This window comes from Uloborus diversus, chromosome 6 (assembly GCF_026930045.1).
Source record: "Uloborus diversus isolate 005 chromosome 6, Udiv.v.3.1, whole genome shotgun sequence".
Lineage (NCBI taxonomy): Eukaryota > Metazoa > Arthropoda > Arachnida > Araneae > Uloboridae > Uloborus > Uloborus diversus.
In genome coordinates, this window is record NC_072736.1 from 4,767,830 (window position 1) to 4,783,388 (window position 15,559).

The 15,559-nt window shown below is 31.7% G+C and overlaps 1 protein-coding gene across 1 annotated transcript in view; it reads left to right on the top strand.

Annotated features, from left to right (window-relative positions):
- Positions 1-15,559, top strand: part of LOC129224165 (trafficking protein particle complex subunit 8-like) — a 92,323-nt gene that overhangs the window by 59,015 nt on the left and 17,749 nt on the right. The window contains exons 20-24 of the mRNA XM_054858582.1: positions 3,297-3,462; positions 7,069-7,153; positions 11,485-11,559; positions 11,776-11,828; positions 13,428-13,595. Coding sequence (XP_054714557.1) covers positions 3,297-3,462; positions 7,069-7,153; positions 11,485-11,559; positions 11,776-11,828; positions 13,428-13,595 — 547 coding nt within the window. The remainder of the gene's footprint in view (positions 1-3,296; positions 3,463-7,068; positions 7,154-11,484; positions 11,560-11,775; positions 11,829-13,427; positions 13,596-15,559) is intronic.

Below are 15,559 nucleotides of genomic sequence, written 5' to 3' on the forward strand. Positions count from 1 at the left end.
TTGTATGGAAATGATCAGAAATATTATCTCAATGATTTAAAATTTTTAACTGTTGCCATCTTATGTTTGTTAATAAATAAAATATTTGTAATTAATTTAAGCAAGGCTTTTAAAATAACTTTCATTTTTCGCTTTTTGCTTTGCTTTTGCAATAATTCAGACATTGGAATGGTCGTCAAGTTTTTTCATGTGACATTTTGTTTTTTGTTGGGAATATTGCTTCCTCATCAAGCATGGGGAGGGATCAGAAAAAAAAAAGAAAAATATAGAAGAAAGTTTCGTGATGGCCACAACATACTAGTTAAAATTGGCATAAAATTATTTGAGAAATATAATTACTGTTACAGCAGCATATTTCACTAATGCAGTGTATGGAAATAGTATTTTATTGGAGAAGGAATCATTGCTAAACTCTTGGTCTGTACTTGTGCTTAGGGTTGTAACCTAGATGGCCACTAATCTTGTGCTTTTGTATGTGGTTAAGCATGCCAAACATTAACAGCTAAGGAATGCTGTCAGATCTGCTTAAAGTTGCTTCCAAACCTCTAGAGCTTGATTGGGAGAAGTGCTATGTTGATCAGTAATATCTATGGCCAAGATTCAATCTCAGGTCCATGGTGGGCGTAAAATTACTTTGCTCTCTGTATCACTTGTGCAGTCAACTGTTAGTCAAAATTTACATCTGCGCTGTAATTTCCTGTGCATTATCCCTGGGATTATCTGTTTAAAACATGTGAAATTAATGACATCAAAATTCCATGTAAAACACTTTAAATATTTGTTTTTAACCCACCGGCACACAAAGGAAGGGGGCTATAAGTTTGACATGTCTGTCTATCTGTGTGTATGTGTATCTGTCTGTATCACTCTAGCGCCTAAGTGGATGGACGGATTTTTGAAAAAAAAAAAATTGTTCGAAAGGAGAATTTATCGAGAGTGTTCTTAGCTTGGTTACGTCTTTGGATGACATTAATTAACCTGTAACTGGGGAGGAGAAAAGGTAGGACATAGCAGGGGACGTGAGGTCTCAGAGACCACTCTATTTAAAAATTTCTTAAAAATCGTGCAATTAAGATACATTCCTGTAATTTCCCTCAGATGTTCTTTAAACTTTTATTAGCACGGGGAAAAATATTTTTCAACTTTGAATCGAAATATACTTTTTACGAAGCTAGAATCTTAAGATTTTTATCAAGAAAATCTTGTACTACCAGTAAATAACTAACTACTCGTAATGAAAATGTGTCTTTTATTTATTAATGATTTCATTTTAGTTGTTTAATATATATACAGAACATTTTAGTACCAGAAAATAGATTATATCAAGTTATGGGAAAATTTTGACAGCCCTTTAACTATTAGTATTTTGCATTGTATTTCGAAGAATAATTCAGCCTCCATTGTCTCTAGAACATCATTGTGTTGCGTTTGCGAACATTTCAAACAACTTTCAACCTCATTCAACCTCATATTTTGCATCTCTTCCACAAAACGCGGAGTAAGATAAATGTACCTATATTCGCGGCTCTAACGTTAAGAGCCTAATGTCTACTACTGCCGAAAATAGTAACACTGAAGGGGAGGTGGCAGTCTCACAGACTGCTTCTAAAGAGCAATGTAATTTAAACCAGATGCACTTGCCTGAAGATACTGATAAGCAAGGGGGGTTTTGAAGGTCACTAAAACGAAAAGCTATTGGGGGAAAAACCATTCAATCGGGACTGAAAATGAAATAGGGGGTGATCAGATGAACTTTTGAGCGGTCTGTGAGACCGCACCTCCTCTGTTAAGGGTTAACGAAGATAATAATAAAAAACTTCTAAAAAGTTTTTCGTGTTTTTTTACAGTGAAAACATATTAAAATTTTTTTTTTTATTTCATACCAAAATAAAGAGAATTTTTTTTCTGCGTCTGATAGAATGTGTTTGGAACTTCCATGTGACTTAGAATTCGAAATATAATGTTTCTTTAAAGCAGATTTTAATAACGACTAAGCGTTTATTTAGGCAATTGATCACTGAATTCATTGTTGGCCGGACAAGGAAATTAAACGCAATGATTTAAAATTTTTATCTGTTGCCAGTTTCTATTTGTTCGCAAATAAAATAATTGAAATTGATTTTTAATGGTATAATGCTTTTAAAAGGATTTTTCAATTTTCCCTCTTGATTCTGCAGTTGCGAGATAGTGGTTTTTTTTTTTTTTTTAATTTTCAATTTTATATAGCTTGTTGACCCAGAAGTTGTGGATGCAACTGACTTTTTTTTTTTCTGAGCTTCAACTGATTTAATAGGCTTTTTGCTATGAATATGCTGTGTGTTGATTATGAAATCCAGCCAGATGTTTCTGTGTTATAAAATTACAATAATTTTATTGTTGTCTGCAACACCATCATTTGATTTTAATAATGTAGTAAGATATATAGAATCAAAATAATGGAAACACTCTGTGACAAGTGTGTTGGGAATCGCTACTCTACCATAAATGTTCTGTTGATAAAGGTGCCTTCTGACTGCAATCACTCACACTGGTCAATCCAGATGGTGATTGAGTTCTCTGGTCATTTTTGCTGATATTGTTCGCTTTTTAGACATAACAATCCTCTTCAATACTGTCGGTTTCTTTTACTAAGTTTCTCTTTCCGTCCGCTATTTTGCTTTGCCGAGCTTGTCTTTGCGCGCTGTGTGTATGCTGTCATGACTTTAGATACTGTACCTCTAAAAATACCAAAAGGTTGAGATGTTTCAGTTACACTTGTTTCAATTAGACGCACTCCAACAATTTGGCCTCTTTTAAAATTTGAGAGGTCCGATATTTTACGCGCTTGAAAAACTCCAAGACGTCCAGAACTTCAGTTAATCCACCATATACTACCAGAATATATACATTGCTATTTATAAAAAAAACCCAGATATCTAGTTTTATTCTTTATTACGTATGAAGCACATTAAAAAATGTTACTTTTATTCACACATGTTTCCATTATTTTGATAACTACCTGTATGTGTATACATGTGTCTTGCATGTTGTTTTATGAAATTTTGTTGTGAAGTTCAGAATTTTTGTTTCCCCACAAAACCAACCCTGGAGTAGATGAAGTTTATTTACATAGCTATGTAGTTCTGTTAGTTGTTTTCCTTATCACTTATTGTGAAATAATAATCATATGTACTTGGTGTTTTAAACCAGTTTTCTCCTAAAATAATAAAAACTATTGGTTTAATTTTGAAATGTTACTTGAAGCACTTATTTCATTCTTAATTTGTATATATAATATTTTTAAATTATTTTCTTAGGTACAGACTTTTACAACTTTCCAGTATTCTAATCACTTATCCATCTGTCAGCGTACAGTCAAAGGCAATGAGAAGTTTTTGTTCCGAAGATAAGTTATCCAATTTTCATCCCGCTGCTATACCAAGTAGTCTCTTATTGTCTGTAGAGGTTGGCAACATCAGCCAGGTAAAATTTCTTTGTAATTTCTGTCATATATTGATTGTTTTTCAATGCAGTGTTTAACTTTTGTACAGCTCGTGAGAATGAGTGTATCTTATTTTCACGTTCTTGTAGACTGCAATATTGTTGATAAGAGCATTTTCAAAAGGTTGATTTAAAATTGGTGTTTTTCTTGACTTATTTTTTGCTGGATATTTTGTTATGACTGTTCTGTTTAAGGGGTCACAGTACCTTTCAAGCAATTTCTTTTAATTTATATAAATTTTATATTTTTTTGAAACCATAACATGCATACTTATTTCTTAATCAATAATTTATTTTCAAAATTTAAAAATGTTGCCTACTTTTTTTAAAAGTTCAAAAAATTGAGAAAAATTTCAACTTTTTAAAATCCCTAAGGCTTTTTTATTTTTGCACTAATTTAAAAAAAGTTTTTTGCAAAACGATCACTATAATCATCTCTAAAAATCTGGGCATTCATTTGCTTATGAGTTCATTCTAAATTTTTTTGTGATTAATTATGTAAAAAATCAAAGTTTTTTTTAAAAAAATTTGGTTTTTAAAGGTTTAACATGTTCTAAACATTAGAGTAATTTATAAAATGGCTTATCCAATGCACAGTCTTGTCAAATATGTTTATCCCAATTGCAAAAAGTATTAATTTAAAGCTGTATCTTAAATAGAAAAAAATCTTTAGGGATTCTAATGACATGAAAACACAAAAAAACCATCATCGAGAAAAAGCAATTTGAAGTTTTTCTTTTGCATAAGAACACATAGCGAGCATGGCCTAAAACCACTCATAACTTTTTAAAATATTTGAACTAAAGCAACGAAACTTTTCCCCTGTGTTCAGAATAGTTTTTTGTTTTGAAATAAGCAATAAAATTTTTTTTTGATGGTTTCATCATTTTTGAGGTACTGTAACCCCTTAAATTAATAAAAATATACAAATGTTTGTCACAATTTACCGGATAAACTTATGGGTGATGACAAAAAAAAAAAGAAAAAAAAATTGCGTTTTACTTTTTCATGGGGACAGTTCAGTAATAATAATTCATTTCATTTCAGTTCATTTTCATGGACAGTTCAGTTAGGCTCCCACTACATTATCAAAAACTAAGAAATGTTAAATTTTCTGTATTGTGATTCAAGTTTGTATTTCTAAGATTAATTGCATACAAGTAGATTTTGTAATTTATGTTGGCAAAAATAAAATCTTCTTAGTAGTTATTTGAATGAAGTTTCTGTAGAGCAATCAGTGTTGCTACAGTTTACATATGAAATTGTTGTAGATAATTTTTTACTTAATGTTGTATAAAGAAGTAAAAGAAAACATTAGGTGGAATAGAGGGCTGTGTGAAGGGAGGTCTTCAAATGAAACTTGCTTGCATTATTTTTCAACAATCTACTGGAATTTTCCACCTCCAAATTAGTTAACACAACTCTATAACTCAAATCAAATTTAATACAAATGGTAGAGTAGTCTTAATAATATATATTATATATATATTATATATATATATATATATATATATATATATATGCAAAAAGTTTGTGAAGATGTTTGTTATTCTTACACCCAAAAACTACTGAATGGGATCTTAATGAAACTTTACAATAATATCGCTTATGCATCAGAATAACACATAGGGTACTTTTCATTCCTAAATGGGGGGGGGGGGGAGCAAAAAACCCCATAGAGGGCAAATTTTCATATAAATTCTCGAATATGGAGATGAAAATATACTTGCACATATTAATGTTATATGTACATGGGAAGCTCTGATTTTTCTGCTGAAGATGGCAATTGTTTGAAAATTCTAAGTAGAATAAAAAACGAGCTATAAACTTTTCAGCTCCATGTTGGAAGGCTTTCCTCAAGCCAAAGTGTATCATCTCAACACCCTGGCGATAGCTACAATTGTTGTATTGTTGAATAGTTTTGATTTTCATCTGACTGTTCAAGGCTTTTCTCAAGTCAAATCTTAAAAAAACATTTTCACACAAAAATCGGCAAGTAATAAATGGATTTTGCCGATTATTTTCCATTTTAATGTAACTTTGATGCAAATAATGTTTTATTATTATTATTATTTATTTGTGTTGATTAGACAGTCGCTCATTATCCAATCGACCACCAGGAATGTAGCCAAACTTTTTTGCTTAAAAATTTCAATAGCTGAGGCATTTATCAATTTTTTCAAGTGTCGCTGTTTTTTTAAGCTAAACACTACGTAATACTGTTTCTCGGTTTTCACCACGTAACCTAACTATCACTTTTAAAATTTTTGTCTAAATGTAAATGAATCTACCAACTAAATTAGGCAAATCCATAAACAGCACAAAAACTTCCACTATTTTGTCATACTTCCACTATTTTCAAACAATAACTAAATTTGACTACTTATTTTAGAAACATTTTGTATGAAAATGTTTAGCATCATATTATGGTCACCAAAAGTAATCTCAGTATTTGGCGGACAATATCTCTTCGACAAAAATTAGTAGCTGATAGTTTTACAAAGTAGGCAAGCATTATCCAAGGTGTTCCAAAATGATTACCGCCAAATTTGGTAACATTTTAAATCGTACCAAGAACCTACAAGAGTTGAAATTTCCCAAACTAACAAAAGCAAGTATACTGGGATAAGTGTGTGGCTACAGCCATATACAGATGGTTTGAGACTCTATGTTCAAAAAAAAAAAAAAAAACTCAACTGATAATTTTTTTTAAACAAGTGAAGTTTAAATACATATTTTAGAAGTTCTTCAAATTTTATGCCCTTAAAATGTCATGCATTTCTTTTCTAAAATGAATACTATTTTGTTATTTTACTATTTTATTTATACTTTATTGCTATTTTACTTTTATGGTAAAGACGAAGCTTGATTTTTAACCAATGCAAAGTGGTGTGTTTTGAGTTCTTTCAGTTAAAATAGATAACTAATGAAAGTAGTGATTGTTTCTCATAATTATTACTGACCCAGGCAATGCCGGGTATTTTTGCTAAGTACTTAATAAATACAGTCTATTAATGGGAAATAAACAAATGGGGTAGTATTACATGAGATGAAACTCAAATTAGTTCAAGGAAAAGAATTGATTTTTCAATCTTAAATTGGATTTTTTCAATTAAATTCAGATTTAAAAAAAAAAAAAAATTGGTGAATGAATAATATTTAAAAAAACAAAAAAGGTTAACTATTCTTCATAAGGAGTGCCACATTAAAAAATCGAAGGGTGCCACAAAAAGTCCATGGTATCAATTTATATGTTTATAATAGATAGACAAGGTGCCATGAGAAAAATTCTACTTTTTCAAAGGGTGCCCTTAGTCAAAATAGTTTGAAAACTCCTGCATTATATTTTGAATTGGTAAATGAACCCTGAGGGACAAAATCAAAAATAAACCATTATGCTGACTCAAAAAAGGGGCAAAACTATTGAAATTTAGATTTTTTAGCTGCATTTTCTAGGGTGTATGTTAAAAAATGGATTTAAATCAAAGGTTGTAAGATAATAATAATGAATAGTTTTTAATCATGATTAAAATTACTGAATTAAATCATTGACTACTTGTTTAATTAAAAATTCTAATTCTTTTGCAGGATATCAATCAAATCAGTCTAGCTCAAATTTCCTGCATTAGTAAAAATTGGTGCTTTATGCCTACTGAAGATAATTGTCGTAGAGGTAATTTTTTATTGCTCTAAATTTGGATTTATTCTTATATTATCAGAAATGATTGATTTAAATTTGTGAGAAGTATTAGTTACTCAGCCTTATTGGATTAAGTGCATAATATCCTGGAAGTACAGTGTGAACTTCCAGAATTCTCATTCTTTTTTCCTGCATTCCGAAACATAACTTATACTCTTAGCTCTGTTTAACACTAGAACGGCTGACATTTTCTGTATACCTAGAAAGACTGGAAGGGGCCAGTGTGGCCCCTACCCATGTTTGGAGTGAATTCTTTTAAAAATTCTTCCTGAGGGAGTTCACATGCCTGATACACCTTCTTTCATGACTAAATAAAAACTTAGTACTTAATTATTTTTAATTTTTTTTCTCTATACTGGGCAAAAGGTTGAATTAGTTTTGCTTTCTAAGAGCAATGACCACTGTTAGGATGGTAAGCAGTCGGTACTGTTTATAGCATTTGGATATCCAACCGGCCTGCATAACGAGGAAGTTACAGGTTAAACTAGAGTGAATGGCATTTTTTTATGTTAACAACAGTTAGGAGAAAGGAAAAAAAAATAAATTTTTTAATTGTCAAAATGCTTAGGGGCCACTGTGGCCCCTCCCGTCTTTCTAGGTATAAGGATCAATATTAACAGTACTATGAGGCGGAATAATTAAATGATTAAACAAGCATTCAAATAGTGTCATATAATGAAAAGTCAGAAAATTCAATTAAGTTCCGTTAGATATTATCCGAGTTATTAAGCAACAAACTACGCGAGGGGCCACACAGGCCCCTCCGTCTTTCTAGTGTTAAATATTTTTTTGACTATTAGTACCTAGTGAAACTAAGACAGAAATTGATAAAGACCTACCATATTTTCGGGCGTAAGCGCCACATCGAAATATATTCTCAAGGGGAAATTTTTTTAATGTATGCGCCGCACCCGGTATAAGCACCGCACCCACCATAAGTGCCGAACCCAACATTAAACAACTTAAAACCCAATTAGTAGTAAAGAAAGCTGGAATGAGAGATGCAAATGAAAGAAATATTTTTAAGTAACGAAACTATGTATACTTTACTATAAATAGAAATTTTCTTAACTTGGGAAGAGACATTCGTTGGTTGTCCAGAGGCGAAAGGACGCGGACTCTTCTCCTCGATACCTTGTCAGTATCAAACTCTCTGGCCCAAGTAGCACAAAAAATATCGATTGAAGTAGAAAGACGACATTGGTCGACGTTCGAATATCGAACAATAACGAATAAGGTTCCTTGAAACATATAGACTATGTCGGAGCTATATTTTTTCACCGACTTGATTTAAAAAGTCATTTTTACTGCTTATTTCGACTTTTGAAATCAATTAATCATTATTAAAAGTGTTAAGATAGTAACATTGTTATTTAAATAGAAATCAGAAGCAAATAAAAAAAAGTTGCTGACATTAAAAAACGTTGTTTTATGTTAGAAAAAAATTGAAGCAATGACGTTTTTTAATGTGACTGACATACTTTTTCTACGTTAATCGTTGTGTTGAGCTAACTGCCGGAAGCAGGACAATGTGGTGCCATCTATTGGCAGCATTTTTCAACGTTTTTTTTAAAACTTGGATTTTTTTTTCCTTGTAAAAAAAGAAAAGACTGTATCTGCCGCACTCTTTTATATGAGCTGTACCAGCATTTTTTTTTTTTGGCTTTTTTCTTGTATGCCGCCTTGGCGTTTATTCCCGAAAATAGGGTAGTAAAAAGGAAAGATTCAGCACTATTTTTTACTTGCCCTTTCACATACTATCACATCCAAGTTTTTATTACTAACACTACTGAAGGTTTTTTTTTTTTAATTCAAATGTGCACTAAACAAAAATTATTGTGAAGTTAAGAAGTCTTAACATTTTTTTCAAGAATGAGTCCAAAATCCTTAGCAAAGATTGCATCACAAAATATCATGCACAGAGTATGGGGGCACAAAAGATGGTAATATCTCTTTTATCAATGGAAAAAGAGATATTGACTCTATGGTTGGTTGGTTTTGTTTAACAAACATACTGAGTAGCGGTATATGAGATGCAACTGCTTGGTAGATTTATTGGTCCATTATTTTGATATAGTCTCTTAGTATGCTGATAATTGAAACTTAGATGGGGGTTAGTTGCTAACCAAAGAAAAGAAGACTTTGGGTAAACAGTGATGATGTCTTCATTCACTAACAAATCACATTAGGCCACAAATTGAATGACTTAAGTGTGCAATTTCTTCCATGTATTTAATTGTTAAAGCAAAATGTACACAAGATTAGGAAAAAAAAAGATCAATATGCTTTCAGCGTTCCAAAGTTTTATCTTCCAAATCTGATAGGAACACCAATTTTTAGCCACCATCGACAGTTTTTTAATATTTTCGGTTGTTATGCAAGTCTTTAACATCCTTTGATTTTTTTTCTTACCTTTTGTATATGGGGAAGTTAGAAACATAAATAAATAATAATAGTTACTGCATTTTGAGAACTAATAATGGTGTACATGGGTGATTCTCCAAAATCCTAACAATAGAATGTCCCAGGAGCCTAACACAAGGATTTTTTGACCTAGATTATTCTTTATTTTTGTAATAGTTAAAAATAACTATTCTGATGTTATTCCATTCTTATGTAAACAACTCATTTTTTTTTTTTCTACAAAAAATTTTTGAATAATCAGAAAGTCACTATTTTGACCTGTCCCCATTCGCTTCTCAAAGATAATTATTATTATTATTTTTTTTTCAATTTTATATCAACATTCCACAAATTTATATCGTAATACTAAATTATGCATACTTAAAGGAGTAAAATGACATCCTTTAAATAAATTTAATTATTTAAAGAATCAAGGTACATCATTTTAAAGTTTGTCCCCAGGTTTCATGTCATCCCTCCTGTCCTAGGAATGATTGAAATTTTCATGTACCGCACAAAAAAAAAAAAAAAAGTCTGCACAAAAACAGGTTTGAGCAAAGGAGAGTGAGAGGGAATATGATCGAGTTATCTAAGTTTATTAAAATAGAGGATGTTTTATGGACTACATTTCTGCACAGATGGCAAAGCTATTGTTTTAAGCCTTTCAATCCCCAAGCTAATCTTGAAATTAAGAAAAATGACTACTTCAACAGTATATTCAGTAAGTTACCGCCCCTATAGCCAGGGCTAAAGCAGAAATACATGAAATACACTGCCAGCTCAGTCAACTCCAGCCGAGGACTGCAGTTTCGTGCTTATTAGCACTCATCAGGCCCAGCATAGGAGTGACTGAGCTGGAGGCGAAAAAACCTCTTAAGGAAGCCTAGAATGCCAAACAAACTGGTAGCTAATACAGGATTAGCGCTGACCAGACGAGTGACCGAAACAATGGTTCGGTTTCAACTCGAATATTGAAGGCAAGGCAGGTATAATTCAGTAAGTTACCCGCCCTATAGCCAGGGCTAAAGCAGAAATACATGAAATACTCTGCCAGCTCAGTCAACAAACTGGTAGCTAATACAAGTATTAGCTACCAGTTTGTTTGGCACTCTAGGCTTCCTTAAGAGGTTTTTCGCCTCCAGCTCAGTCACTCCTATGCCGGGCTGATGAGTGCTAATAAGCATGAAACTGCAGTCCTCGGCTGGAGGTTGACTGAGCTGGCAGTGTATTTCATGTATTACTGCCTTAGCCCCTGGCTATATAGGGCGGTAACTTAGTGAATATACCTGCCTTGCCTTCAATATTCGAGTTGAACCGAACCATTGCTTCGGTCACTCGTCTGGTCTGCGCTAATTCTATATTAGCTACAGTTTGTTTGGCACTCTTGGCTTCCTTAAGAGGTTTTTTCATCTCCAGCTCAGTCACTCCTATGCCGGGCTGATGAGTGCTAATAAGCACGAAACTGCAGTCCTCGGCTGGAGTTGACTGAGCTGGTGGTGTATTTCATGTACTTCAACAGTGTTGTAGGCAATTGGAATAGTTTTACTGGAAGCAGCTGTTACTTGCAATGGGGTGCATTATCTTAAGAGGGCTATTGATCTTGACTGAGAGTTGATAAATTGACTGGGACCAACCTATCTGGACCCAGAGCCTGTTGCTGGTCGTCACTTTTGCATTTGTGTTCATAAAACTTTTCCAATTCAACCATGTTTCATTATCCGAATTGCTATTTATTTTTGTTAAGCTCACCTGGCAATTGTCTTGCAACCCAGCAAATCCTTAAAAATTTGTTCTCTCAAAATATTAATATTGGTTATGAAATGAGTTTGATCGTTTGAACAGGCATGCGTTGGTCATTAGATTATTTTTTTAATTCAAAGACATTTTCCTTCCTTTTCCAGGTTTATCTGTGATACATCCCGATGAAATGCTTTTATTAACATTGAAAGCTATTGGCTTTGACCCCAAAACCACAGGTAATATCTTAGTTTTACTGTATTTTTTTCTGGCATTTTAATTGAAGTAAATTTTCTTTTCTGTACTTTTTAGTTATTAGCAAAAGAGTTCTTCAGTGTGAAGTGTACATCTTTTTTTTTTTTTTTTTTTTGTTTAGTTTTTCTTGTAGTGATGATACTGAATACCCAAAATTTAGTGCTGATAGTCCTTAAACTCTGCTTTTCTTTGTCTTTTAGTTTCTAGTCAAGAAGTAAGGGTATTTTCTCACATTCCTATGGGAAGAGTTGAAGTAAGTTTACAAGTTTTTGTTTTCCAATTTGTTTTATTTTATTATGATTATTATTTATTTTTTTTTTCGAAAATCTGCAGCTAAAATTTTTTTAAGAGCAAAATGTAAATCAATAAAATTGATGGTAATATAAATGAAGTGTGAAATTTTCAAAGTATTGTGCTCAATAATTTACAATTTTTGCTTCATTATTGTTGTCTCTATCAATTCATTTTCTACACAAATTTATTATTTTACTGCTTATTTATCTCTGTGTCAGTCATCTCCATTACATTCCTAAGTAACTTGATGTCAAATTAACAAAGAAATGTGCATACATTTAAGATGTTGCTTCTAATTTTTGTTCATGCTTTTTACTTATTTATTTTATTTTATTTATATTTATTTATTTATTTTTGTGAACATTTATATTTTTAATTTCACAGAATTCAGATTGTTGTTGTTTTTTTCCTTTCCGTAAGTATGAAAAATGTGCCAAACATTTAACTGATTATTTCTGGAGTTAAAGGGGAAATTTACAGGAAGTTAAAGTGTTTTCTGGACTGGGCTATTCAGTACATGTAGAGTTGTGCTCATTAAATAAAAGGACCCTATGGTTGGTCATTTTGCAGTTACCATGGGTACAGGAGATTGAAAAGAAATTTTCTCCTCTTCCTTTAGCTTTTCGTCCAATAATGGTTGAGCCAACTCTTGACACTATCTATCAATGGCTAAGCTGTTTATTGTTGTTCTGTGTTAGGGGTAATGATGGTCGCTTGCTAGATGATCCTTTACAAATGGATTTTCTTACTCTTTATAATTTAAGAGCGTAAAAAAATATCAATGGCTACTGTTTTTAAAATGAATATATAGGTCATCATAACGATGAAGAGTGCAAAATTTATGTTAGTGTAATGCAAGATGAAAATGATTTGATTCTTGTAGATTTCTGAAACACCTATTTCTTGCATATTTTATCCAATTTTTAAATTTTACTGACAATGGGTAAAATTTTCCCATACAATTGTATCAGTGTTTGAGGATGCTTTTTACACATTGGAGTGTCTAATATGTTGTGAATTTGAGATATATTATGCAAATGTTTTGAAATTTGTATAGGGGCGGTTCTCAAAAGGTTGGAGCAAACACAGACCTCAACTTTGAAGTTTCAACACCAAATAACTTTTATTTTAATTAACTCAAAAATTTTTGATTTAAATTTATAATACTGTATAGAGACAAGAATTGACATAAACTATGGAAAAATGCTCTTCAAATACCCTTTAAAAATATTTTCTTTGCTAAAAGGCACAATTTTGGACATACCAAAACGTTAACCGAGCAAATGTACCGTTAAAAATTTTTTAAAAAAATTATTTCCATATGTTTCGAAAAAGAATTAAGGGTATGAATCTCAAACTGAATAATTTGTTGATAATATTTTCCACAAACTAAAAAATTAAAGACAGTTTTTTTATTTTGTAAACAATAAACTGACTGACAAAACTGATGTCAAATTTCAAAATTTTAAAAATTGCTCAGAATTAACTTTTTTGTTCCCACCTTTTGAGAACTGCCCATGTATGATTGATTTTTTTTTTTTTTTTTTTGCTATTTCAGGTTGATAGCAGTTCCACTCCATGTTCAGATTTCAGCCAAAAATCTGGTCTGGACCTGGGGGCTCTGTTATATGCTGATAATTCCAAGGGTGCTCTTTCAGTCAGAGATTGCAATAAAAAACTCAAAACAGAGACTGACTTTATACTTCTTTTAGTGCTTATCTGGAAGGTTTGTTTCTCTTTTTTCTTAGCTCATTTTGTTGAACATATTCTGTCATGTTTTAGTATTTGATATGCTTAGAGAACAGGGGAGAAATAAGTGCTGAGAGTGGAATAAGTGTAATTTGGAGTTTTGTGACTTGTTTACTTCCTAACTTGGCAGCAACAGAAAAATACTGTTTACATTTCCTTTTTTAGTCCTTATGCTTTAATTAATTATATTTTAATGGGGTTCTTAAGATTTCATTTCTTTGAGAGATTGTTTTGCATTTGATGGAAGTTTCATGTTGTTTAATTGCTTAGTTACTTTTCTTGCAGATTTTTTTATATTTTATAGAATTGCTAATTGCTTTCAATCACTGAATTCATTTATTTAGCTAATTGTTTATATTTTAATGGATCTTTTAACGTTGCTTAATACCTTGTTTTATTTAATTGACATATTAGAGTGCTATTTTTTGTTTCATATCTTTCTACTACCCAATTCTTGAACGAGCCCATTACAATGTAATAAAAATCATGTCATTGCTAATTTGGAATTACAGGATCTCTCTGCGAATTTCTTCCCCATCTGTTTCATAACAAAAGCATAGTTTTTATACATAATTATGATTAGAGAAATATGTTTCTGCTGGGTTGCCTATCAAAATATTGCCGGAAGTGGGAGAAACTTATCTTGGGCTTTAGGAGAGTTTTTTAAGTTTTTGTTTCATGTCTCGAAAACTACTTACTTGCATCAGTAGTTAATAATTTAAAGAGCTTAAAATTATCTTCAAAAGGTGTTTTACTTTTATTGTAGGTTATGAGGTGCAGATAGTTTTATTTCAAAGTTCGCAAACTTTTGAAAAACGGACTATTTTTAATTCTTGTTTTATTTTTAGGACTCAACAAAACAACTACAAATCACTTTTCTCTTTAGTTCCGACTCAAATTCACACTTTGAAATGAAATATATAACAGTAAGAACACTTTTTTCAAAAAAAATATTTTTATCCCCTTTAATTTAACCACTCACGATTTTACTTGCAAGTAAACAGTTTTCGGGTATGAAATGAAAACTAAAATATGCTTTGGAAATCCAAGAGAGTTCTGGCCATATCTTGGTAGATACCCAAAACAAACATATTCCTCACATCCAGGGTTCGTACGCTCCTTTAAAACTCCTCCAATACTCCTTCATTCAGGAAATTTTTTAGAAGGGCCCTTCAAACTCCTTCATTTTAGTTCTAACTCCTTCAAAACTCCTTCTTTTTTAGTTCAAGGCTACATAATTTTCCTCTATGACAGTAACATAAAATACTTCAATCGACAACTTAACATCGTCACAAGGGAAAAGGTATATAAATGATTTTGATGTAGTAATTTCGTATATTTATATTTTTCATCAAGATTTACAAATTAATCACAGAAGTCATAAAAGTTTAAGGTGTAAATATTATTAGATGACTAAGCCATTTCATAAGTGAAGTAAAACATGCTTAAATGGTGCTTGGCTATTTTTTCAAGTTGTATGATTACTGCTTTTCCCTCCACCAAACTCTCAGCAGCAAAAGTCAGTTTGTTTAATTTTTTAAAAATATTGAAAGATACATAAGTAGAAGTACTGTATTAAGTGATTGCGTTAAAAAAACAATTGTTTAATAAATCGCAGTTACGATATTGTAAAAAGGGTCATCCACATCCACAAGTGATGTTAAGCCTTGAGGGGGAGACGGGTTCATGAAGTTGTGACAAGGGGAACAGAGAAAGTGACAAAATGTGACATCACTTAGTTACATGGTTGCCACACTTCCGTCCAAGGGACGGAATTCCGTCTTTTCAAAAATTTCGGCCATCGAATTTTTTTTCCATGTTCAAAATGATTTTTATAGATGAAACAAATCTTTACTTTTGAATCTCTCAATCTCAAAAGAGGTCTTATTTTTCTGAGGACAAAAAACTGGCCCATCTGCTAAAGTTAAAAAGATAAGCTGT